At 49.3% G+C, this 23500-nt stretch overlaps 1 protein-coding gene across 6 annotated transcripts in view; it reads right to left on the reverse strand.

Annotated features, from left to right (window-relative positions):
• ST8SIA6 (ST8 alpha-N-acetyl-neuraminide alpha-2,8-sialyltransferase 6) overlaps positions 1-20739 on the reverse strand; it is a 92100-nt gene extending 71361 nt beyond the window's left edge. For 4 of the 6 annotated variants that reach the window (XM_068146398.1, XM_068146397.1, XM_068146396.1 and 1 more), the window contains exons 1-4: positions 20547-20675; positions 20199-20294; positions 13264-13362; positions 193-279 (exon numbers count right to left, since the gene is read on the reverse strand). In XM_068146398.1, coding sequence (XP_068002499.1) covers positions 193-279; positions 13264-13362; positions 20199-20294; positions 20547-20641 — 377 coding nt within the window. In that variant the 5' untranslated portion in view covers positions 20642-20675. Of the gene's footprint in view, positions 1-192; positions 280-13263; positions 13363-20198; positions 20295-20546 lie in introns of all 6 variants that reach the window. The other 2 variants (XM_068146400.1, XM_068146399.1) reach the window with 2 other exon arrangements.
• Positions 20740-23500: the final 2761 nt, after the last annotated feature.

A 23500-nucleotide genomic window follows, 5' to 3' on the forward strand; every position in this document is an offset into this window, starting at 1 on the left:
GAAGGTCTTTTCCAACCTAAATTCTATTCCCTGATTCTATTAATAACCAAGAAGAGCCCAAGCAGCACAGGATGAACAGAAATGCACGCTGGAAATGCCATCTAAAAGCAAGGCAAAGAGAAGACTCAAATTTGTGGTCTGTCAGACACAGCCAGGGTCAACAGGTTTTCTACATGAGACAACAAGAATTACCTGAACTTTGTAGATTCTTCTGGTCTCCTCATCCAGGTGCAGTTCTGCAGTTTGGTGACTATGTGCAGGTAATAATCTTCTGAATACCTAAAAGAGGCAACACCATCAAACAGCAGGGTTTGTGTGTGTGGATTTAGACACGAGCTCTGAAGCACTCAAACCATGCATGTGTTACTGATAATGTGCATGCTGCATACGTCAGAGGCTGCTCTCAGAACTCTACCACCTAGTTTATTTTTGTAGTTGTGGTGGGGTGGAAGGGTAAGGCCAAGAAGCCTCCTCCCTTCCCCCTTGTAAGGTAAAAGGGAAAAAAAAATTGAAGGGAAGGGAAAAAAAAACTCACAAGCTGAATTAGCAAGGCAGTGGAGCTATATTTACAAAGCAATGTAGGGTTTGCAGGGGAATATTTACAAATTTACAATATCTACAATATATACAAAGATATACAACAGAGTAACACAGAAATGAGAGTAACCCCCCTCGGCAGAGGGGGTTCCCCACCTCCGCTCTCCCCTCTCTCCCCCCCCTTTCCCCAGAATGGGATAGAAAGAGAAAGAAAAGAGAGGAAAAAAAATGTTAGAAGCAGTTTTGTGTTAATTGGAAGGGAGTTAATACCGGCCTGTATCTGGTCTTCAAGGCCGAGGCCTTGGCAGAAAGCCGAGCAGAGAGAGAGCTGCTGCACCGTGGAGAGGCGGAAGCAAGACTGACAGAGAAGTGCTGGAAATGCCCAGTTCACTCCCAGTTCAGAAGGTGCTTCCTCCCACTCTTCCAATGAAATTAGTTTAGATTATTCTTTCCGTTTACCAACTTCCGTCCACCATATTCCCTTTCTTAAGGGCACAGCCTCAAACGGTCACAGTAGTTTGTAACAGTGCTATCCTCATTTAATTAGCACAACCTATTAGACCTCTCTTCTTCACAGTGATGCCCTAAAGGGCTGCTCAGGAACGCTCCAAAGGACTCTGGTTTCCAACTTCAATATTTGACCACAAGGATCTTGAAGTTATCAGAAATCATCTCGAGTGCAAAAGTCCAAAATAGCACCAAAAGCTCTTTCTGTGAATGTACTTGGAAATGTCTTGAGGTGTGGTTCTTGTAAGCCGAGGTGAAACACCACACTTTCTCTCCCCATTTATAGTATAGAGTCCCCAAAGCTCAACTCAATCATCTGAGACTACAAAGCAGTATTTACAAATGCTAACTTTCTCTTCAAATTATCTCACAAATAAAACAATCAACCAGCACCTTGGTTCCTTTGGTGCATGGAACCAAAGAGCTTTTGGATCCTTAACCTTTCAAGAGATTTTAAACCTTTCCAAGAGATTTAAATTCATGAGACCCCACCTAGAGCCCCGTGTCCAGCTCTGGAGCCCACAGCACAGGAAGGACACAGAAGTGTTGGAGCAGCTCCAGAGGAGGCCACAAAGATGATCAGAGGGCTGGAGAACCTCTGCTGTGGGGACAGGCTGAGGCAGTTGGGGCTGCTTAGCCTGGAGAAGAGAAGGCTCCAGGAATACCTTAGAGCTGCCTGCCAGTACCTGAAGGGGGCTACAGGTGAGCTAGAGAGGGACATCTGAAAAGGGCTGGGAGTGACACGGAGACAGGCAATGGCTTTGAGCTGGGAGAAGCTGGATTTAGATTAGAGAGCAGGAAATTCTTCATGAGGGTGGTGAGGCACTGGAACAGGTTGCCCAGAGAAGCTACAGAGGCTCCAGCTCCTGAAGCGGTGAAAGTCAGGCTGGCCCATGGCAGGTGGTTGGAACTACAACATCTCCAACCCAAACTGTTCTTGGATTCTGCCCACATGTGAAAAACTTCAGAACATGTGAAGTCAAAAAAAAAAGAGCCATTTCTTCCTTTAGAGGTTCAGTGTTAATAGTTCTGCCACTGGTGCTTGGATCCTCATACAGGTTTGCTTAAAATGGTAGCTGCCTTGTAAGGAGGACTGGAAGAATGGGAAGAGAGGATACACAGATGAAGGGACTGGAGGATCTGCCTGATGAGCAAAGACTGAGAGCCCTGGGGCTGTTTAGTCTGGAGAGGAGAAGGCTGAGAGGGAATCTGATCGATGTCTACAAATATCTGAGGGCTGGGTGTCAGGATGAAGGAGCCAGGCTCTGCTCAGTGGTGCCCAGTGACAGGACAAGGAGCAACAGGTACAGGATGGAAACCAGGAGGTTCAGCCTCAACATGAGGAGAAACTTTGGTGTGAGGGTGCTGCAGGCCTGGAGCAGGCTGCCCAGAGTCTCCCGTGGAGTCTCCTTCTCTGGAGCCTTTGAAAACCTGCCTGGATGTATTCCTGTTGAGACCTGCCCTGGGTGATGGCTTGGATAGGAGCACACTGCATTGGGTTAGCAACTGGCTGGAGGGCTGAGCCCAGAGAGTGGTGGTGAATGGTGCCACAGCCAGCTGGCAGCCAGTCAGTAGTGGAGTCCCCCAGGGATCAGTGCTGGGCCCTGTGCTCTTTAACATCTTTATTGATGATCTGGATGAGGGCATTGAGTCCATCATCAGTAAATTTGCTGATGACACCAAGCTGGGGGCAGGAGTTGATCTGCTGGAGGGTAGAGAGGCTCTGCAGAGGGACCTTGCCAGGCTGGACAGATGGGCAGAGTCCAAGGGCAGGAGATTGAACACATCCAAGTGCCAGGTTCTGCACATTGGCCACAGCAACCCCAGGCAGTGCTACAGGCTGGGGTCAGAGTGGCTGAGAGCAGCCAGGCAGAGAGGGACCTGGGGGTGCTGGTTGATGGTAGGCTGAACATGAGCCTGCAGTGTGCCCAGGCAGCCAAGAGGGCCAATGGCATCCTGGCCTGCATCAGGAACAGTGTGGCCAGCAGGAGCAGGGAGGTCATTCTGCCCCTGTACACTGCACTGGTTAGGCCACAGCTTGAGTCCTGTGTCCAGTTCTGGGCCCCTCAGGTTAGGAAGGAGGTTGACTTGCTGGAAGGTGTCCAGAGAAGGGCAACAAAGCTGGGGAGGGGTTTGGAGCACAGCCCTGTGAGGAGAGGCTGAGGGAGCTGGGGTTGCTTAGCCTGGAGAAGAGAAGGCTCAGGGGAGACCTTCTTGCTCTCTACAACTACCTGAAGGGAGGTTGTAGCCAGGCAGAGGTTGGTCTCTTCTCCCAGGCAGCCAGCACCAGAACAAGAGGACACAGTCTCAAGCTGTGCCAGGGGAGGTTCAGGCTGGAGGTCAGGAAGAAGTTCTACACAGAGAGAGTGATTGTCCATTGGGATGGGCTGCCTGAGGAGGTGGTGGAGTCACCATCACTGGAGGTGTTCAGGAGGAGACTTGATGGGGTGCTTGGTGCCATGGGTTAGTTGGTTGGATGGTGTTGGATGATAGGTTGGACGTGATGATCTTGAAGGTCTCTTCCAACCTGGTCTATTCTATTCTATTCTATTCTATTCTATTCTATTCTATTCTATTCTATTCTATTCTATTCTATTCTATTCTATTCTATTCTACCCTATCCTATCCTATCCTATCCTACTCTGGCAGAGGATTTGGACTTCATCTCTGGAGGTCCCTTCCAACTCCTACCACTCTGTGATTCCAACAGAGCCATGAGATGGTATTTTGATGGCCTTCTGGACTAATTCCATTGGAAAACTGAGTCCCCAGTGCTCCTTTAAAGCAGGAAATACTAAAATAGGCTTTCTGAGAGGAAAACAAAGCTTTCTCAACTGTAAACCCAGCTGCAGCAAATCCCAGAGCATTACTCTGAGTCTTTACAAACATTAATCTCTGAGAGTATTGCCTGTATTGAAGTGGAGATTGTTTCCTGGAAGCCTTGTATGGGTGTGAGCAGATGAGGTGGCCACCTTGCCAGGCTGCTGCTGGGAGCTGCTGTTCCCCAGCATCTGGGGCCCTCCAACACAAGGAGGACACTGGACCTGCTGAAGCTGGTCCAGAGGTGGGCCACCAAAAACATCAGAGGGCTGGAGAACCTCTGCTATAGCTACATAGGGACAGGCTGGGAGAGTTGGGGCTGTTCAGCCTGGAGGAGAGAAGGCTCCAGGTAGACCTTAGAGCTGCATTTCAATATCTGAAGGAGCAGTGGTTTGAAACTGGAGCAGGGGAGATTTATGCTGGACATGAAGAGGAAGTTCTGCACACTGGGGGTGGTGAGACACTAGAACAAGTTGCCCTGGGATGTGGTTGAGGCTCCATCCCTGGAGACATTCAAGAACAGATTTGGTGTGGCCCTGGGCAGCCAGATCTATTTGGAAGTGCCCCTGCTGACTGCAGGGGGGTTGGACAAGATGACTTTTGAGGGTCCTTTCCAACCCAATGCAGTCTGTGACTCTGGCTCTGCTGCCTGTGGCACTGGCCTGACGGAGATGAGTTGTAACAGCCTTGAAATGGGCTCTGTGCTTTGGGAAGCCACAGGAGGAGTGAAACTGGCTGCCCAGGGTGGCCAGAGGTGGTGTTCTGCCTTGTGAAGATCTGCAAATGGTGCTTATGGGGAGAGCTCCAAGCAGGAAGGATTCACAGTATCACAGTATCAGTAAGGTGGGAAGAGACCTCGAGGATCATTGAGTCCAACCTGTCACCACAGACCTCATGGCTAGACCATGGCACCAAGTGCCACATCCCATCTCTTGAACACCTCGAGGGACGGTGACGCCACCACCTCCCTGGGCAGCACATTCCAATGATGAATGACTCTCAGTGAGAACTTTCTCCTCACCTCCAGCCTAAACCTCCCCTGGTGCAACTTGAGACTGTGTCCTCTTGTTCTGGTGCTGCTTGCCTGGGAGAAGAGACCAACCCCTTCCTGGCTATAATCTCCCTTCAGGGAGTTGTAGAGAGCAATGAGGTCTCCCCTGAGCCTCCTCTTCTCCAGGCTAAGCAACCCCAGCTCCCTCAGCCTCTCCTTATAGGGCTTGTGCTCAAGGCCTCTCACCAGCCTTGTTGCCCTTCCATCCAGCAGACAACAGTGGCATGGCAGCAGTATTCCTGCCTTGGCATGGGTGTTGTCCTCAGGGTGCAGCTTGTGTTCTACAGCTGCAAGAAGGTTCTGATAGTGCCTGTGTTTCTTATGAGACCTCAGAACTAGCAGCATGGGCTTTATTCTCCTAACCAAATGTTTCCCAGGAACTTACTAATGACTACACTTGAAGGTGTCCAGAGAAGGCCAACGAGGCTGGGGAGAGGCCTTGAGCACAGCCCTGTGAGGAGAGGCTGAGGGAGCTGGGGCTGCATAGCCTGGAGAAGAGGAGGCTCAGGGGAGACCTTCTTGCTCTCTACAACTCCCTGAAGGGAGATTGTAGCCAGGAGGGGGTTGGTCTCCTCTCTAGCAACCAGCATCAGAACAAGAGGACACAGTCTCAAGCTGTGCCAGGGGAGGTTTAGGCTGAAGGTGAGGAGAAAGTTCTTCATCATTGGAATGTGCTGCCCAGGGAGGTGGTGGAGTCCCCATCCCTGGAGGTGTTCAAGAGGGGATTGGATGTGGCACTTGGTGCCGTGGTTTAGTCATGGGGTCTGTGGTGACAGGTTGGACTTGATGATCTTTGAGGTCTCTTTCAACCTTGGTGGTTCTGTGACACTGTGATACTGTGACTAGTCAGATTTTACTAATAACTTGTCAGTTTGTGCAATTTCTTTCTGATGTGATGGCAATTTTGATCTTATCAATGTCTTTAGGCTGGAATTTGCCTTTTTCTGTATCTTTTTCCCCCTGGATAATGATAGCCTGAAGAATTGTTCATGCCCTCTTAGCCTATTCATTTTTATGTTTTTACACTAAGATCCAGCATCTTAAGAGTTATTTATTGCTTAGCCTTAGGGGGAAAAATCCGCTAGCTGAGTGATTCAACATCAACATAGGCTATTTCAGTCCTGTGCTTGTATCCCAGCCTCCCCACACATGCTCCTTGCCCTGCACTTGCTGGTGCTGACACTTGCCTGACCTCGTGGTGAGCCAATTTAGGTAGCAGCTTCAGCAAGACAGCAGTTCCATTTGCTCTGGCTGCAGCTCCCAGCCTGATAATACAACTCACCAGCAGGCAGCTGCCAAAATAGGAAGTTCCTGTTCTCAGTCTCTCTGCTCCTGTCATTCCTTGCTGATACTGGCTGTGGTGTTGGAAGGAAGCTCTCCTCATCTGCTTTAGAACAGAAAATGTATCTCTGGCCTGGCCCCCTTATCCTGACCCACACCCCTCAGCTATTGATAGACATTGATCAGATCACCTCTCAGCCTTCTCTTCTCCAGACTAAACAGCCCCAGGGCTCTCAGTCTTTCTTCACGGTAGAGATGTTCCAGTCCCTTCATCAAAGCTCTGTTGGACTCTCTTGAACCGGGGAGCCCACACTGGGCACAGTGTTGCAAGTGTGGTCTCAACAGGGCAGAGCTGAGGTGGGGGAACCTCCCTCAACCTGCAGGACACACTCTTATTAAAGCACCCCAGGAAGCCTTCAGCCCTCTTGGCCACAAGGACATATTGCTGGCCCAGGGACACTTCTCTTCTGCACTGTTCCATGTTCACAGGCTAGGCCAATACCTATATTCCCACTGGCAGCCAGGAGCTTGCAGCAGATATTAATTGATCCTAAAAAGGGTTTTATTACAGAAGTTCAGGTAAGCAGAACTATAAACCTGCAGGACAATAAGCAGAGTGCTGAGGACAGTGACCCACATTTTGTCCTGGCTTTGCCTGCCTTCTGCACCACAACCATCACAACAACTTGCTGTTGTAGAAACCCTTACCCGTATGAGCCCTGCCAACAACACCTGGAAGGTTTGGGGTTATAACTAGAGTGCTTCTACACTCACTGCAGTGGCTAAGGTGGAATTACTGTCAAGGTACTGACAAAGCACAAGTGTCTTCTCATTTTTGGCAGATATGTAAAGGACAATAGCAAGGACAGAAGTGTCGAGATAGTAGGGAGATGATGAGCAAAGTACCAGAACAAAGGGACAGATGCAGCCTCACTGGTGACTTGCAACATCTAAACACCTACTTGAAAAAAACGATTTGAATTAGAAGGACATTTGAGCAGCAGGACTGAAAAAAGGGAGATATTCCTCCTTGGCAGCTTATGCTGAAGAAAGAAACAGATAAAAAGAAAAACAGCAAGAAGAAATGCAGGAGCAAAGAAGGATCCCTTTTGCCTCTGGACACTACCAGAACAGCTATTACTTTTTAAAGCCCTTAGGAGAGTGTGCACAGGGCTTGCTCGGGAATAAGAATGGAAAACTGCCAGCAAAACTCAGGTATGTGCTGGTGGTGGTAAAGAGCTGCTTCCCACTTACACAGCAATTGTTTTCACCATCAAATCATCTGACAAGCTTTAAAGCAGTACTCTTTGCCCTTTCTGCCAGCTGAAGAGGCAAGAGTGACCAGAACGTCTCTGCAAGTCTAGGATTGCAATACAAAGCATTTATATTGCATGCCTGTGGGTCACACACTGGAGAAGCAACAGACCCCTGTAGGATCAGGGATCACTGGCTGCCTCAGTGACAGGCAATGAGTTTCAATATTCATGACTCAAAGAAAGCCCTTGCTCCATTGTTCCAAGCACCAGTTTCTCTTTCTACCTGCCCAGTTCATCTTCTGCCTTGGTCATTGGTGCTTCTCCCTTCACCTCAGCCACAGACTAAAGGTCCTGTACTTTGTAAGATTTCTCCTACAATCTCAGCTCCAAAACATTCTAGATACAAAGAAGAGACTTGCTGTGGCCCTGGGCAGCCTGCTCTACTTGAGAGGTGTCCCTGCTGACTGCAGGAGGTTGAACAAGATGACCTTTGAGGGTCCCTTCCAACCTGATGCAATCTGTGAGTCTGAACACATCTGCATTGCTGCAGTGTGCACAGGTTTGTCCCGCACAGGATCAATACCAGCATTTACACCGCTGGAACTGGATTTGGAGGCAATGCAGTGACTGGGTGTCCTCCTCTGGCTGTTAATCACTTCCTTTGCAAGTCAACCAACTGTATTCTTTGATCTCTGTTTGCCAGGCCGTTCCAGCTTTCACTAGCAGGGCACCAGTAACAATGTGAGGAGTTGACATGTCAATGCTAGTGTGGCTGAGGAGGTGGAATGGTGGCAAGAGAAGAGGTTATGGGGTGGGGGAAAGAATTATGAGTAAAGAGAGAACGCTGGGAACAGGGAAAGTCATGAACAGGTGAAATGTCTTAAAACGCAATGAGAAAGTGAGGAGGGGGCAGAAAAATCAGGAGCATTTTTAAGATCATGATTTCTTCTTGTTCCTGCATCAAGGAAAAAAACTGACTTCTCCAGTCCTTCAGATGGGACAGGCACACAATTATTTTTAGCAGAGCTGCTTTTATTCCATTTATCTTCTCTTCACAAATGGAGGAGAGAGAGAGTTTTTAAAAAGCTTCTAACTTTAAAGACACCACAGCACATAATTAATTTTAAGCTGGAACTTGGTCCTAGTAGGAAGCCTTTCTTATTCACTGTGCTTTATCCATTGGTGCCTCCACACACAGACAAAATGCTCCATGTCAAAAGCAAGAGGCTGCTTCTCCCCTTTTCTGCAGAAAGGGGCAGGGAATGTGAGCAGGGCTGATATCAAAGATTTTCTTTGCATGTCAGGGAAAGACAGAACAGCAAGCTGGACTCCCACATTAGAACAGAACAGAATTAACCAGGTTGGAAAAGACCTTTGAGATCACCAAGTCCAACCTCTCACCCAGCACCATCTGATCAACTAAACCATGGCACCAAGTGCCTCATCCAGGCTCTTCCTAAACACCTCCAGGGATTGAGACTCCACCACCTCCCTGGGCAGCACATCCCAAAGGCCAATATATATCATTAGGGTATCAATAAGGAGAATTGAAATGGCAGCAACAGGAAGCTGTGGGAGATGGAGTGAGCAGCTGAGAGTAGAAATGTCTGAGGAGCCCCAGGAAAGGCACATGGATGAGTTTGGAGCCTGAGGTGGAGCAGTTTGGACCTGAGGAGGAAATCCTTCCCCAGGAGGGTGGTGAGGCACTGGAACAGGTTACCCAGGGAAGCTGTGGAGGCTCCAAGCCCAGAAGTGTTCAAAGTCAGCTTGAATGGGGCCTTGAGCAAGCTGCTCTGGGAGATGTTGCTGCCCATAGCAAGGTGACTGGAACTGGATGGGTTTTAAGGTCCCTCCCCTGATCTGTTTGGCTCCAAACCAGTCTGCGATTCCCTGATTCAGTTTCTTGTATGCAGTGCTCACTGGCCACACCAGCTCGTGGTAAGGCACCTTCTGGCGTTCAAAGGAGTTGCAAAGCTACTGAGGAACAGCAACACAACCACCAGGCAGATCTAGCTGCAAGAGTTTCTCAAGTAGACATGGACTCTAATCTTGATCTCGACTGGAAACACCGAGGTGAGATATTCTTAGCTCGGTGGGCTCACGATTCGTCAGGACATCAAGGCAGAGATGCAACATACCAATGGGCTCGTGACAGATCCATAGACATTTCCATGGATGCTATCACACAAGTCATCCATGACTGTGACATTTGTGCTGCTATTAGGCAGGCAAAATGACTTAAGCCCTTGTGGTATGGTGACAGATGGTCCAAGTACAAGTATGGTGAAGCTTGGCAGATTGACTACATCGCTCTACCGCGTTCTCGTTCTGGTAAGCAGTACGTGCTTACTATGGTAGAGGCAAACACTGGGTGGTTGGAAACTTATCCAGTTCCACATGCAACGGCACGCAACACCATTCTCGGTCTGGAGAGACAGATCCTGTGGAGACACGGAACTCCAGAGAGGATTGAGTCAAACAACAGAACTCACTTCAGAAACAACCTTGTAAAGAGCTGGGCAAAAGAGCAGGCATGGAGTGGATATTCCACATCCCTTACTATGCACCAGCTGCAGGGAAGATTGAACTCTACAACGGTTTGCTGAAGACCACTCTTAAAGCCATGGGGGGTGGATCTGTGAAAAACTGGGAGAGACATCTAGCTCAAGCAACCTGGCTGGTAAATAGTAGAGGTTCAGTGAATCAAGCTGGACCTGCACACTCAGATCTGCTACAGAAAGTAGAAGGTGATAGAGTTCCTGTTGTTAGAGAAAAGAATCTGTTAGGTAAAACTGTTTGGGTATTTTCTCCCTCAGGAGAGGCTCAACCTGTCCGAGGGGTGGTTTCAGCTGAAGGTCACACTTATTGGGTAATGCAAGAGAATGGAGAAACTCAGCGTGTTCCACAAAGAAATCTAACTTTAGCTGAGAGAGTTTAATTTCAGAGTGTTGTACAGCTACATTGCACCCAAAGGAAGAATCCATGAGGAGTCTACGGTGCACGAACCCTGAGAACCCTCAATCAACTGAGAGTCCCTGATCTCTTTCTTTGCTTCATCTACGAGGAGACAAACTGTTTTCTGTTTTCTTGTTTCGTGATTTTCTTGGACTTCTGAATCATCTACAGCTGAGGATGGACTGTGAACTTTACTTACAAACGGTAGATGTTGTTCTAGATCGGATGGACAGCACGAACAGCCAATGAAATTGGTTAGAAGGGGTGGATTGTGCCAGTTTTAGCCTGTGCCTTTAAGAAAGGACAGCTTCTGGAACACTCTGGCTGAATGTTTTGGTGAAATAATGAAAACAAAGATAATCTAAACGAATTTCACTGGTAGATCAGTAGAATGCAACTTTAAATTTTAGTTCAGTTTGAATCTCAGTCAGTTCAGTCTGTCTGTTTCAGTCTGTTTCAGTCTCTCTCTGAGCAACAGCTGTGCTGGACAGAGTTGACCTTGAATTAACTGAGCTAACCAGATAAGAAACTAATTCTTGCATATGCTTTGAGCTAACAGAATTTCCTACTTAATACTTACCTTTTCTCTCTCTCTCCCTAACCCTTTTCTTTTCAGGAAAAAAAGGAAGGTAGGGGGAGGAGAGGGTACAGGGGGGGACACCCTTCTGGCTGGAGGAGGGAAAGTTTTGTTCTGTATTACATTCTTTGCTGTATATTGCTGTACATATTGTAAATCCTGTATATTGTGTATATATATTAATCTGCATTTCATCCTTCTTGTAAATATAGCTCTTATCCATTCCTGCCTCTCCTGCCGTGGTTTCTTTGTGAGGGGGGAGAACTGAACTTTCTCTCACCACCACAAAAAGCAAAGTGCTGAGGAATAACTTTTGGGAGAGCTGGAGAGGGACTTTGTACAGAAGCAGGGAGTGACAGATGAGGGCTGATGGCTTCAAAATGCAAGGAGTTGGATTTAGATGAGACTTGAGGAAGAAATTCTTCCCCATGAAAGTGCTGAGGCACTGGAACAGGTTGTCCAGAGCAGCTGTGGAGCCTACAAGGCTGGGAGTGCTGAAAGCCAGGTTGGATGTGGCCTTGAGCAAGCTAGGAGGTGTCCCTGCCCATGGCAGAGAGTTTGGAACTGGGTGAAAACCATTCTGTGAATCTATGAATCACAGCCTCTGCCTTTGGTGCTCCACTGCTGGGAGGGGAAAATGTGGTTCCTGAGAGGTGGACATGGCTGTGGTCACAGGGAACCCTGATTGCCTCCACTGAGGGCACCTGAGCTGCAAAGAGCAGAGCTCCAAACCACCACCTGCACCCCACTGGTGATGGCTCAGCTCAGCCAGCACCACAAGAGCAGGATAGGTGTCAGCCATGGGACCATGGAGCTGGGGGGTGGCAGGCCAGGAGCTCTCCCACCACCCCAGCCTGGGACATCAGGGACATTGAGGTTGATTAGTGTCCTCAGGGCCCTGATACAAGAGTTGAGGAGAAAGAGTCCCTGGGGTATCCAACTGTCCAGGCCAAGCTCCCCTCTGTGACACTGAGTTCTAATCTTCTGAAATATGTTCTGGGCTTGGGATCAGCCTTTCTTGCTTTGGAATATTTAAGGATTAGCTGAGTCCATGATATCTCCAGCAGTTGATTATTTCACTTCTTTTTCCTGGTGTGTTTGGGACTGAAGGGCAGGACAGGGCTGGAGCCTCCTGGAACAGAAGAGCCTCAGAAATCTGCCTCCAGGCTGTGGTCAGGATTGGCTCACTGTGGGCTGATGTTGGCCAGAAAAGGTTTTTCAGATCCTTCTGGACATTGTCTTGACTGTGGAGGGTGCTGGATGCCTGTGGTGCTGGCTTTGATCACGCACCCAAAGCTGTGCCACTTCTCCCACCCCTTCTGAGGGATGAAGATCCTGAGGAGCAGGAACTTTCCCTTTGCTCTCCAGCAGTGCTGACAGCTCTGTTGCTTTGGCACCTTGATGTTTAGGCACAGTGCTCAGCCCTGTGCCCCTGTCCTCACCTGCTGCTCCCTTTCTTCACGGAAAGGCTTCTCAAACCTTGGAATAGTCTGCCCAGGGCAGTGGTAGAGTCACCATCCCTGGAGGTGGACCTGGCACTTAGGGACATGGTTTAGTGGTGACCCTTCAGTGCTGAGTCAAAGGCTGGACTGGGCGAGCTTGAAGGTCTCTTCCAACCAAAGATGTTCTGTGATTCCATCATGAGAGGCAGTTGGTTTTGTGGAGCCAAGAGGTTCTGGATCTGCTGCTGGGATCAGCTTCCCTCCCACAGCCCTTCTCCATCCCTGTATGGGCTGCTGTTGGGTGCACACAGCCTCCCAGGAGCTGCTCCTCCTGCCCTGCCCCACATTAATCTGGGGTGGTTTTTTTCACTATATCTAAAATGGAATGGTTAGTTTCCTGTGGCCTGGCCACTCATTATGAGTGCAATTAGCAAGTGTTTGTGCTGCTGTAGTTCCATATTTAATCTAGTGAAGATGCTGAAAAGAATCCATCAGCTGTGGCTGCTCACAGCAGAAGCAGTCACCAAGCAGCAAAAGACACTCAAGAATGAAATCAGACCTCAGGGATTCTCTGCAGCCTTTCTGGTACTGCCTTGTAATGAAATGTTGCTAACTGCAAGGAGAGACCTGGTTGACTTTTGTCGTGGGGAAAAAAATATATCCACACAATTAAACCATTAATACATCTAATTCCTGTGGAAGAAGAAATGGAGGCTAATGCTGAGCAATTTCCTTTTGTAGAGCTCTGCAGCCACATCACTGAGAATTATGTAAGAGGCCAATCCTTTAACCTTCTGTTTAAAAGGAAACAAAGCAGAAAGCACAGCAGACACCTACCTTCTCTTCTTGATGGGTGACGACAAAACGTTGTCCTGAATTGCCTTACATTTTGAAGCCTGTTCAAACTGGTAAATTCCATTTTTACTAACAGTTGTTCTGTTAAAGGGGAGGGGGGAGAGGAAAACAGCAAACTTTAAAAGAGAGAACATAGTCTGACACCGTTGCCACGTTTACTTTGCCAGGACAGTAAGATTAATAGCCACTGATTCAGCTGAAAACAGACATTTTATTGACTTCTGCTGTGAAGCTCTGGTACAGAAGGGGAGTTTTCTGCTCATGACTGAAATATTTGATTTTTAAAGTAACCCTATTTCAGTCTGAATTGTTTTCTGCTTTACACCGTAATTGGAAAATGTAATTAAAGCCAGGGAGGAAATGGGAAGCCCCTTGAACATTGTATGTTGAAGCCTTTTAATATCTTCCCCACTACAATATTTAGCATGTGTGATTTCCTAAAGTTGTTGATGAAATGCAATATTCAGAGCCAGTACAACATGGAGAGGAAAGACCAGAGGTGAAGTGGATGTCTCCATGCGGACCTTAACTCACCAGCTTGAGCTTACTGCTCCCTCCACTGTTTATTTGTTATTTACACAGCGAGGATAAATATTTGCAAAAGTACCCAAGGCAAGTGCCAGCTGGTGATCTTTAATTCCTGTTGTCTTATTTACACCCAGCTCCCCTGTGGTCCTCGTGCTCTGGCAGTCCCAGGAGAAGACTGAGCTGCAAATTAGTAAATGACAGAGAGGCCGAGGTCGTATTGCAGTCACCTCAGCTCACCCTCTCTAGGTTTGAGTTCATATAATCACTCTCTTCTGTCACCACTCTGTGCATATTGTCATTTATCAGGAAGAGTTTTCCTTCCAGCATTTTTATTTTCCTTGATCCTCACCATCTTCCCCTCTCACCCCAACCTGTTGCTTTTGGGCTCTTTGCACTGATTTATTCCTTATCTTTGCATGCCCTAGTGCTCTGTGTTTGTCCACGACTAAAGGAGACGCACAGAAGGCACAGATGCCGTGTCCTTCACTCCTGGGTGTTTGCTGCAGCAGGGAACAAAACTGCTGTCTTTAGAAACACAGAACAGAGGCACTCACACACCAAGAGAAAGGCTCTTCCTGCTTTGTACACAGAGCCTGCTGCTTCAAAACCAGCATTCCTTCCACTAACAAGGACCAAAACTCTGTTGCCTTCACCCAATGAACACAGAGACCACTTAACAAGATTTCTGACACGCTGACTTTGAAGCTCTTACTTGGAAAGACAGCACTTCCAGTCTCAGAACCACAGAGTGGCTGAGGTTGGAAAGCACCACTGAAGGTCTTCTGGTCCAACCCTCTGCCAGGGCCTTTTGTCAACAAAGGCCATTCCGACAGCTTTTGGTTATCTCTGAGGGTGGAGTATCTACTACCTCCCTAGGCAATTTGTGCCAGTGTTTGGCCCCCTTCACAATGCAAAAGTGTTTCCTCATGTTCAGAGTGAACCTGCAGTGTTCCTACTTGTGCCCACTGCCTCTGGTCCTCTCACTGGGCACCACTAAGGAAAACCTGGCTCCATCCTCTTTGCAGGTATTGGTAAACTTCTCCTAAACAGCTGAATTCAAATCAGAAGACTGGCTGAAGGAGAGAGAGCAGAATAAGTGCTCATTTACTTGCTGCTGAGCCGACAGGCATGTTCAGAGCCAGATGAAAAGGAAAGGACAAGGACTGCACCTAGCTTTAGAGTAAGAAATAGAGGAACTATATGAAACGTCCATGGGCCCTTCTACTGCACCTGCAGCCTTCACCCCTGAGACTGCAGGGCTTCTTGGTGCAGTGAATTGCTAACAGCCAGGCACTTCAGGTCACAGAGTTCTGGGGGAGCAGTGGTACAGGAAAGTAAGGAAAAGGGAAGCCCTTTAAAAACAAAAACCCAAACAGCTAGCAGAGGAGGAAAGCAGACAGACAAAAGGGTGAATGGAGGGGCTGGGCAGAGTGGGGAAAGCTGAAGAAAAAAGGAAATTGAGTGATGTGAATTATAACAGGAGAGAAATAGGACCAGGAGTGAAAGGCCAGCCCTCCAGATCCCCACAAAAAACCTAAGAGCATCTGAAAGAAAGTGAGGTGAGAATTTCAGAAGTGCTCAGCACCGTCTGGGAGCACTGAAAGCAACAGGAATTTCCCTCCAAATTTCATCCAGCACTGAGTCCACACTGGATGCAAGGAAAAGCCCCACTCTGGCCCAGCAGAACCAACTGCACTTTTTCTATGGCTTCCTGCTCCTGTCTGCCTGAAGAAGCACAGGACCTTTGAGCCCAGCTCCAGCTGAGCATCTCCAGCTAAAAGAGGCAACTTCTGCATGCAGAACTGCACACTTCCATCCTCCTACTAAAGTGGCACTGCACAACACTACCCAGATTGTGAACACCTTCTGCCTTAACTCCTCCCTTGCAGAGGTTCTATTTGAATCTCATGGTCTGTTAGCTGAACACTATTAAACCCCTGTCATCCATTCCTCCCCAGGAAGGGTGCTCCCAAGGGCTGTCTTTGACACTGTTTCAAAGGAATCAGGAACACAGTGATGTTAAAGTTCACAGCACCCTGATGAGTAAGGCAATGCACAATTTAAATGCAAGCTGAAATGGAGTATAAAAATGGCTTTATCAAACCACGGCAGGAAGAATTTGTCTTGTAACATTACTCACAGTAACTGTGGAAGAGACTGATCCCACTCTCCTTGTTCAAGTTCCCATGGAGGTTTTGCTTATCTAAGGAATGCTAAATTCAGTCTTTAAGACATGCTGCATTCTGGAATGATTTGGCACACTTTCCAGTGCATTCACCAGAGATTTCCACAACATCAGCCACTTCTTATTTAGCAAGCCAATAAAAACCTAGACAGGTAACATGACAAGCAGCATTCAAAGTTGCATGGTGGGTAAAGTGAAAAGTAAAGGCAGTCACTAAAATGGTGCTACAATAGCACAGGACAGACAGTAACAGAGCAGTTTCACTTGGACCAAGTGAACAGCAAGAGGCTGGGGAACCTCCCTCTGCTGTCAGAAGGTAAATACATCCTGGCAGCAGATTTTAGTTGAACACCTATTCATTTACACAGAACTAATGCATGAGGCATCTGTTAGAAGTGTGCTCCTAAAGCATGAGTGCATGCATCACTTGGGAATGAAAGGAGAAAATATTAAGAGAGCAGTGAAATTAGTGAAGTGTGCTGCAACAAATTATTGGTGCAATATACTAAGCTGCTGCTCATAATGGTGGTAACAGCTTTCTCATCTCTCCCTTCTGCTGCCTGAATGCAATGTTTTGACAGGAGACAGAATGTACAGGTCTCTGTAGCACAGTTAATTAAGTATTGTTGTTTATTCCCTAGGCCTGCATAAAGACCTGCTGCTGAGGCAGGAACTGGTGAAGCCAGCACTATGGAGCACTGTATCAGTACTGACTGGTCTACTGACAGTCACTGCTCAATTGCCCTACTGTCTCTACACTGTGCTTATCTCGGACCTGCGATGACAGAAAGTGAGTTTGGGAATCAACAATGCCTTAACACTTGTGCCACAGTAACAGAGCAGTGGTCCTTCTGCAGGGTACTGCTGCCTCATTGATGCTGGTATGCAAAGTATAAATAAATAGTGCTTGACAAAACTGTTTTCACTTGCCCTGTATGAGCTGGTGTTCTTCATCTGCTCTGTATTCTTGGGCAGTACCAAAGGAGCTGGAACTTCTGTCCAAGCTCTACATAGCAGACCCTGGGTCTCCTAACAACGAAAAGACTACCTGGATGCTTTTCCTATTGTCACCTTCTCCTGACAAGCACCAGCAGCACTGAGCTCTCCATTTTGCTATTAATGCTGTCACTACTCAAACAGAGCTGAGGAGGGAGGACCGAACACCTAAAGACAGGCAAGGGCTGCTGGCTTATGCAAGGTTAAGCTGTACTTGCAGTCACAGTTTAAAAACTAAGGATGGTATAAGAGATGGACATGAGGATTCGCCAGAAAACCACACTACTGCAGTGCAAATCACATTGGTTCCATGAATAAATTTTGGGAGTAGTAGAGAAATCTTGCTAACAATGGCTAGTGTGGAGGCAATCACATCATCTGAGTTATCTAACACCTCACAAGAAAACGTCATCATAAATACCCTTCAAGGGACATCTGCATCTGCAAGGTTATTTACCGAGACACAGATCTCCAGACAACTTTAGGTGCCCAGTCACCACCTAATTAAACACTACTGTGCCTGACAGCTACCTAAACATCTGTGACAGTCTGAACCAATCCCCTGCTTTTCATGCTTTCAGCCTTCAGTTTCATCCTTAAAAAAAGAACAGCTTAGCTCTCAATATTGCAAGGCACCAGAACAATAGGGCCTCAGAGATCCTCCAGGAGATGTCTGCTTACACACACGCTCCCAACCCCACTGATACGAGAAAGAGCTGCTTGCGATTCCAAAGGCTGTCTGGCTGAACCTGTTCCTAGAGCTCAAGAAGCATAATGCCCAAGGTTTTTTCCTTTTCCTTTCCTTGATCCTCCCACTAAAGTTGGTAAGAAAAATCTTTGCTTTCCAGAAAGGCACCAAACTGATGAAGAGATAGGACTCCAATCCAATACCCATGCACACCATCTTACTGCTCTGCAGGAAAGGTCACATTGCTGTCAGCAACACAGCGTTGCTGTCAGGATCCTTTAGGAGAAACATACTTTGGGAAGTCTGCACCAACAGATCATTCCTAGTTTTATGTTTCAACAGGCTAACAGAGCCTTATCTCATAAACAAATTCCCTAACCCCTGTACAACCTATTTCCACCAGGGACTCTTCTGCCTGTTTGCTGTACTTATGGATACTATGGCAACACCCCACTGCAAACTGGAATCTGATTCCTGTTGACCAGACCATCTATCTCCATCACTGAGAGATTGGTCTGAATCTCCTCAATGAGTCCAGATGCTCTCTGGATCAATTTCTCCAACATGGCCCTCAGCCAGGCCCAGTCCAGCTGCTGCCTGGATCAAACCCCTCCAGCATGGCTCCCTGCCCAGTCCAGCTGCTCTCTGGATTAAGTAACAGCTCCTGGTCAGTTCAGCAGGTCTCTTCCTTTCCTCATATGCCAACCACGTGCCACAATCTCCTGTCAAGCCACCCAGGTGAGAAAGAACATCCTCTTCTGGACTTTGCCAGTAAGCCATCCCTCCAAAGACACCACAGGTACAGGAGCCAGGGCAAAATGAAAGTTTCACTGATGAATAATTGTCACACTGCTGCAGACATTTAATCACCAAGAAATACAACTTCAGGTTGATCAACACTAGCTCCAAAGTGGTGCCAAAATCCTCCAAGAGAAATCATGTATTTAAAATCTCCTGCTCAGTTGCTTTCTTTCAGAGATTAGAAACTGTCCCACACCTGCTGTGGATTTCCTCTGGTGCGTTCTGCTTCCGCTTTCTTTGCTCCAGTTGTGAGTGCATGAACAGCAGATGGGCAGCAGCTAGACTGCTCTCTGAAGGGCTCTCTGCCAGCATCTCTAGGCAGTTTCACTCTGTAGTTTAGTACACAGAGCTGAGTGGAAGGAGACTGAAGCTTAAAAACTGCCATGGAAAAGGAAGACTATGAGAAGACAAGGCAGAGTGGACCCACAAATCTAACAGAAGGCAGAGCAGAGAGAATGGTGCAACAGCTACAAAAAACAGAACAGAGTGCATTCTGCAAACCCAGACTGTAAGGGGTGGAAAAGAAGGAAAACAAAGCAAGGGGGGAAAATGAGCACAGTAAAAAGAAACAGACTAGAAGCACATAACAGCAGTTAGAATTCTGCAAATGCTCCTGTGCCTTTTGTTCCACTCTAATTCTGAAACATGTTAGAGAGTTTGTCGAAGTTGTACATTTTGAGGCAGGAGCACAACAGTCTCTCACCAGGAACACCAAAGAAACCTGCCACTGGGGCACACTGCAATGCTTACTGTGACTAATGGCACTCACCTACTCTGACGGAAAGAGTAGACTGCTTCAGCCTCAAATCCAGATAGCCTGGTTGAGAAGGTGGCCTCAGAAAGGTAAAGGCATTGCCACCACTGGCTTCAATACGCCCAGGACATCCTCATTCCCATTCAATATCCAATTCCCAAATTCTTTCCAATTTTTTATGATGTGGTTTTGACTATAACATACATGAACGTTTAACAAGCATTGGAACTGCAATGTTAATGAGGCCGTATCAAGTCAAAGAGAGCAGCAAAACCATCTGCAAACTACTTTTTTACCTGGCAACCTCTGATGTGTGGATTAGACACCACCCCCCTACCCCCCCCGCCCCAGCACTGCTGCTTTTCCCACAGGGTGCAAAGGCTCAAGAGCACAACACCACAGTATTGAAGCCTGCATGTACAACATGACTTGTTCCACTGCTGAGCTCACCAATTATTTTTAATATTAAACCTCACTGTATAAATTAACCGGCTGCAAAACAAAGATCTACAGTGCTCTGAAAGACACGGGATCATGCCAAAGGCCTCCCATGAAGCAAAATGCCACAAAACACAAAAAAGGCTCCGAGCGTCTTGCCTACAGATGTTGAAGGAGAAATCTGCGTCTTGAATGAAATACACATTACCAAATCGGTAACACTGTTACCCAGCTCTACCTTCCTGAAGGGAAGACTACCAGGCTCTTGGGCAGGCCATGCAGCAGGCACTTTTTGATCGCGCGTTCACAAAGCTGCTGCAGGCACCGTGCTACTGGGCTCGGCTCCACCGGCCGAGCGACAGCCCGAGAGCAAAGCGTGCGTTACACTGAATTGTCCCTTTCTCAGCCTCATCAGCCTCTAACGCTCTCTCTGATCAAGCTGGCAGACCAAAACGAAGGCTGGATGACAGAGGAGTTTCTGCCCCGGCAGCCCCACGCCCGGCGCCCGCAGGCAGCCGGCACCGTACCTGTTCTCGGTGCGAGGCAGCGGCGTCGCGGGGGACCTGAGGGACAGCACCGCTCTCGGCGTGACAACGGCAGCTCCTGCGTCCTCCTCCCAGCCCCTGGCGAGCAAGACGGGAAAACAAAGTTATCAGAACCAGTGATTAAAGATCGCCAGGCCAGAGCTGCGCCGGTCTTCTCCCCACGGGTCCCTCGCGGGCTGCTAACAGCCGAGCCGAACCCAGCCTGCCAAAGCTCCGCCGCACCGCCCTCCCGGCGGGGGCTGGCCGCGTCCCGCTCCTTCCTGCCCCGCCGGCTCCCGACGCTCCCGCCCCGCAGCCCCCCGCCACGGGCGAGGCCCCCGGCCGCCCTACCTGGCGCGGAGGGGCTGCTGGCCGCCCAGGCGCAGGAGGCAGCCTCCGAACAGCAGGCTGCCCAGCGCCGCGGCCAAGGCAATGACAGCCCGCATGGCGCGCTCCACAGCACCCACCGCAGCTACAGCCGCCCCATAGCATTTAAAGAGGCTGCGGGCAGGGGGAGGCGGCCCTGACAGCCACGGAGGCTCTCTGCTCCGCCCCTCGCCCGTAGCCCTGCGCCGCAGCCGCCGCTATCAGCCCCCTTCCGCCGCTATCAGCCCCCTTCCGCTGCTCGGGCCCTGCCCGGGCGGCCGCGCCGAGGGGCCGGGCGGAGCCGGGTGGGAGCAGGTCGGGCCCCCCTCCAGAATCCCCCTTCCAGACACCTCAGACGAGCGGCGCTCTCTGGGCGGGTTCCCGGGGAGGAGGCGGCGGCCGCCGCGGCGGGGGGCGGCTCTGCAAGGGGCCGATGCCGCCGTGTGCCCCCTCGTTGCCGGGCTGGCAGGGCTCCGTGATGGGCTGCGGCGCGGCTCGGCGAGGGACCGCAGCGTGCCGGCAGGACCCGGGCGGCCTTTGGCCTCTGCCGTCGGCTGCTCGATGCGTTTCCCGGCCTCAGAGGCGGCGGGTCGGTGACCCCGCAGGGTGAGAGGTTAAAAGCCTGTCCGAACTTGAACAGGCGTGGCGGCGGGACCGGAGGTTACCCGGCAGGGAACCGCGGGTGAGGGCCCGGGTAGCCTGCTCTGCCCCGAGGCTGATGCGCTGAGGTCGCCGCCGCTTTAGCACGTCCTGATCTCTCACACCACGCTGAACATCATCTACCTTCGGTCTTGCTTATTTCTGTTCTTAATAGAACCTATTGGCAGTGGGTTTGGTACGGGGATATTTCTGTAGTAAGTTTGCTTCTTTTGATACCTAATTGTGCACCTGGTGATGCTTTCCCAAGGCCAGCCCTTGCTGAGTGAGGTGACAAGGTGCCACTGGATAGCCCCGTTACTGAGAGACCCGGTGGCAGGGAGGCTGTACCCATACCTGCTGGGTGGCAGGGAGGCTGTGCCTGCTCTGTGGCAGGGAGGCTGCACCCATACCTGCTGGGTGGCAGGGAGGCTGTACCCATACCTGCTGGGTGGCAGGGAGGCTGTGCCTACTCTGTGGCAGGGAGGCTGTGCCCATACCTGCTGGGTGGCAGGGAGGCTGTGCCTACTCTGTGGCAGGGAGGCTGTGCCCATACCTGCTGGGTGGCAGGGAGGCTGTGCCTACTCTGTGGCAGGGAGGCTGTGCCCATACCTGCTGGGTGGCAGGGAGGCTGTGCCTGCTCTGTGGCAAGGAGTCTGTACCCATACCTGCTGGGTGGCAGGGAGGCACTTGCTGGGCAGCTGGCACCTGGCTTTCATGGGTTCCTCCCAAGCCTTCCTGCTTTCTGCAGCGGCAAGTATTCCCTTCAGCCTCAGAGCTGTCCTTGTGTTTTCAGCTCATGGCAGGCAAGCCTCAGAGTAAGAGCTCTGCTGTAGCTGTCTAAATGGAAGTTGGCAGGGGTGAGAGGTCAGACCCAGCAGCAGCAGTATGCCTGCAGTCTATCAGAGCAGCAGCACAGCATCGGCTGTGTTGGGGGATGCCAGGAAATGCCCACTTAGGGCATTTGTTAGCCCACTGGTGAGCGGTGCTGTGGGCCCTGGTGGAAGTGAGCTAGCAGCAGTGGTGGGCTGGAGTTGCCAAGGGCAGCAGTTATCGGACTGACTCAGAGCACTGTCTCCTGATGAGCACAGCTCAGTCTGCTCTTGGCTTTACAATGCTTGGTTGTAATAGAGAAACAAAGCTAGGGATAAGATTTTTGAAGTCCTAAAGAAGTTTGCTGGTTTGAGGTTGTCCTGAATCATAAGTGTCTTGAACATGGAAGTGTTTCATCACCATTTCCAGACGCCTCACTTCAGCTTCCAAATGCAGAAGACATTGTATATGAACATCCAGGGGCAGTGCTCAAGCTTCTCAAGGTGTGTGTTTACTGTTTAGGAGATGCTAGAAGCTTCAATCCTACTGTTGCCTCTGTGAAACTTGACAGCTCTGCATGTGTAAAGATCTTTCATTTTAGAAGGTTTGGTGGCAATTCTATTTCAGCTCTGAATGAGGAGTTAAGAATTACAGTCCAGAAAACGATTTGTGTTTTTCCCTGGCTGTTGTTTCCTCTGCAGTACAGATTTTCCCAGGAGTTCTGAACTATCCCTGTCAGTTAATCCATGGGAAATTTGGTGATGTCAGTGAGGACATCATATTTCCAGTTAGAAGTCTGCTGCCAACGCCAGTCTGTAATGTCAGTCAGGATTATTTCTTTCCCCAGATCAGAAGGTCAATCTCTGTGTCATATTAACGTTCTTGCAAGGCAAATGGGAAGATTATGAACTCTGTTTAAATGAGACTTGGCACTTGGTGCTGCTTGTTTACCAGTGACATTACACCTGTTGATTGTCACCATACCTCTGTGTGCCACCAGCCTTCAGAGGCACCTCAGTACAAAGTTTAAGTGACCTAACTACAGGGTGAGAGGAGAATCTCTGATAAACAGGGATTCAGACTTAGGAATGCTGGATTCAAAGATCAACTTCCTCTGGCATTGTGTTGCCAGAAGTGACAGCATCAGATAACATCTTGTAGAGGTTCAAAACTATAAAGGCAAAGGTGACAAAGGTGCCACACAGGAAAACATTGGTCACAACCACCCCAAGCAGCACTACAGGCTTGGGGCAGAATGGCCAGAAAGCAGCCTGGTGCAAAAGGATCTGGGGGTGTGGTAGATGGCTGAACATGAGCCAGCAGTGCTCAGGTGGCCAAGAGCCAGCATCCTGACCTAGATCAAAGCCAGTGTATCCTGCAGCAGTAGGGCAGTGATACTGTCCCTGTACTGGGCTCTGTTGAGGCCACAGCTTGAGTACTGGGTTCAACTCTGGGTGCCATAGTATAGGAAAGACATTGAGGTGCTGGAG

The sequence above is a fragment of the Melanerpes formicivorus genome, unplaced genomic scaffold (assembly GCF_026170545.1).
Source record: "Melanerpes formicivorus ecotype bairdi unplaced genomic scaffold, bMelFor1.0.p_v2 SCAF_13, whole genome shotgun sequence".
Lineage (NCBI taxonomy): Eukaryota > Metazoa > Chordata > Aves > Piciformes > Picidae > Melanerpes > Melanerpes formicivorus.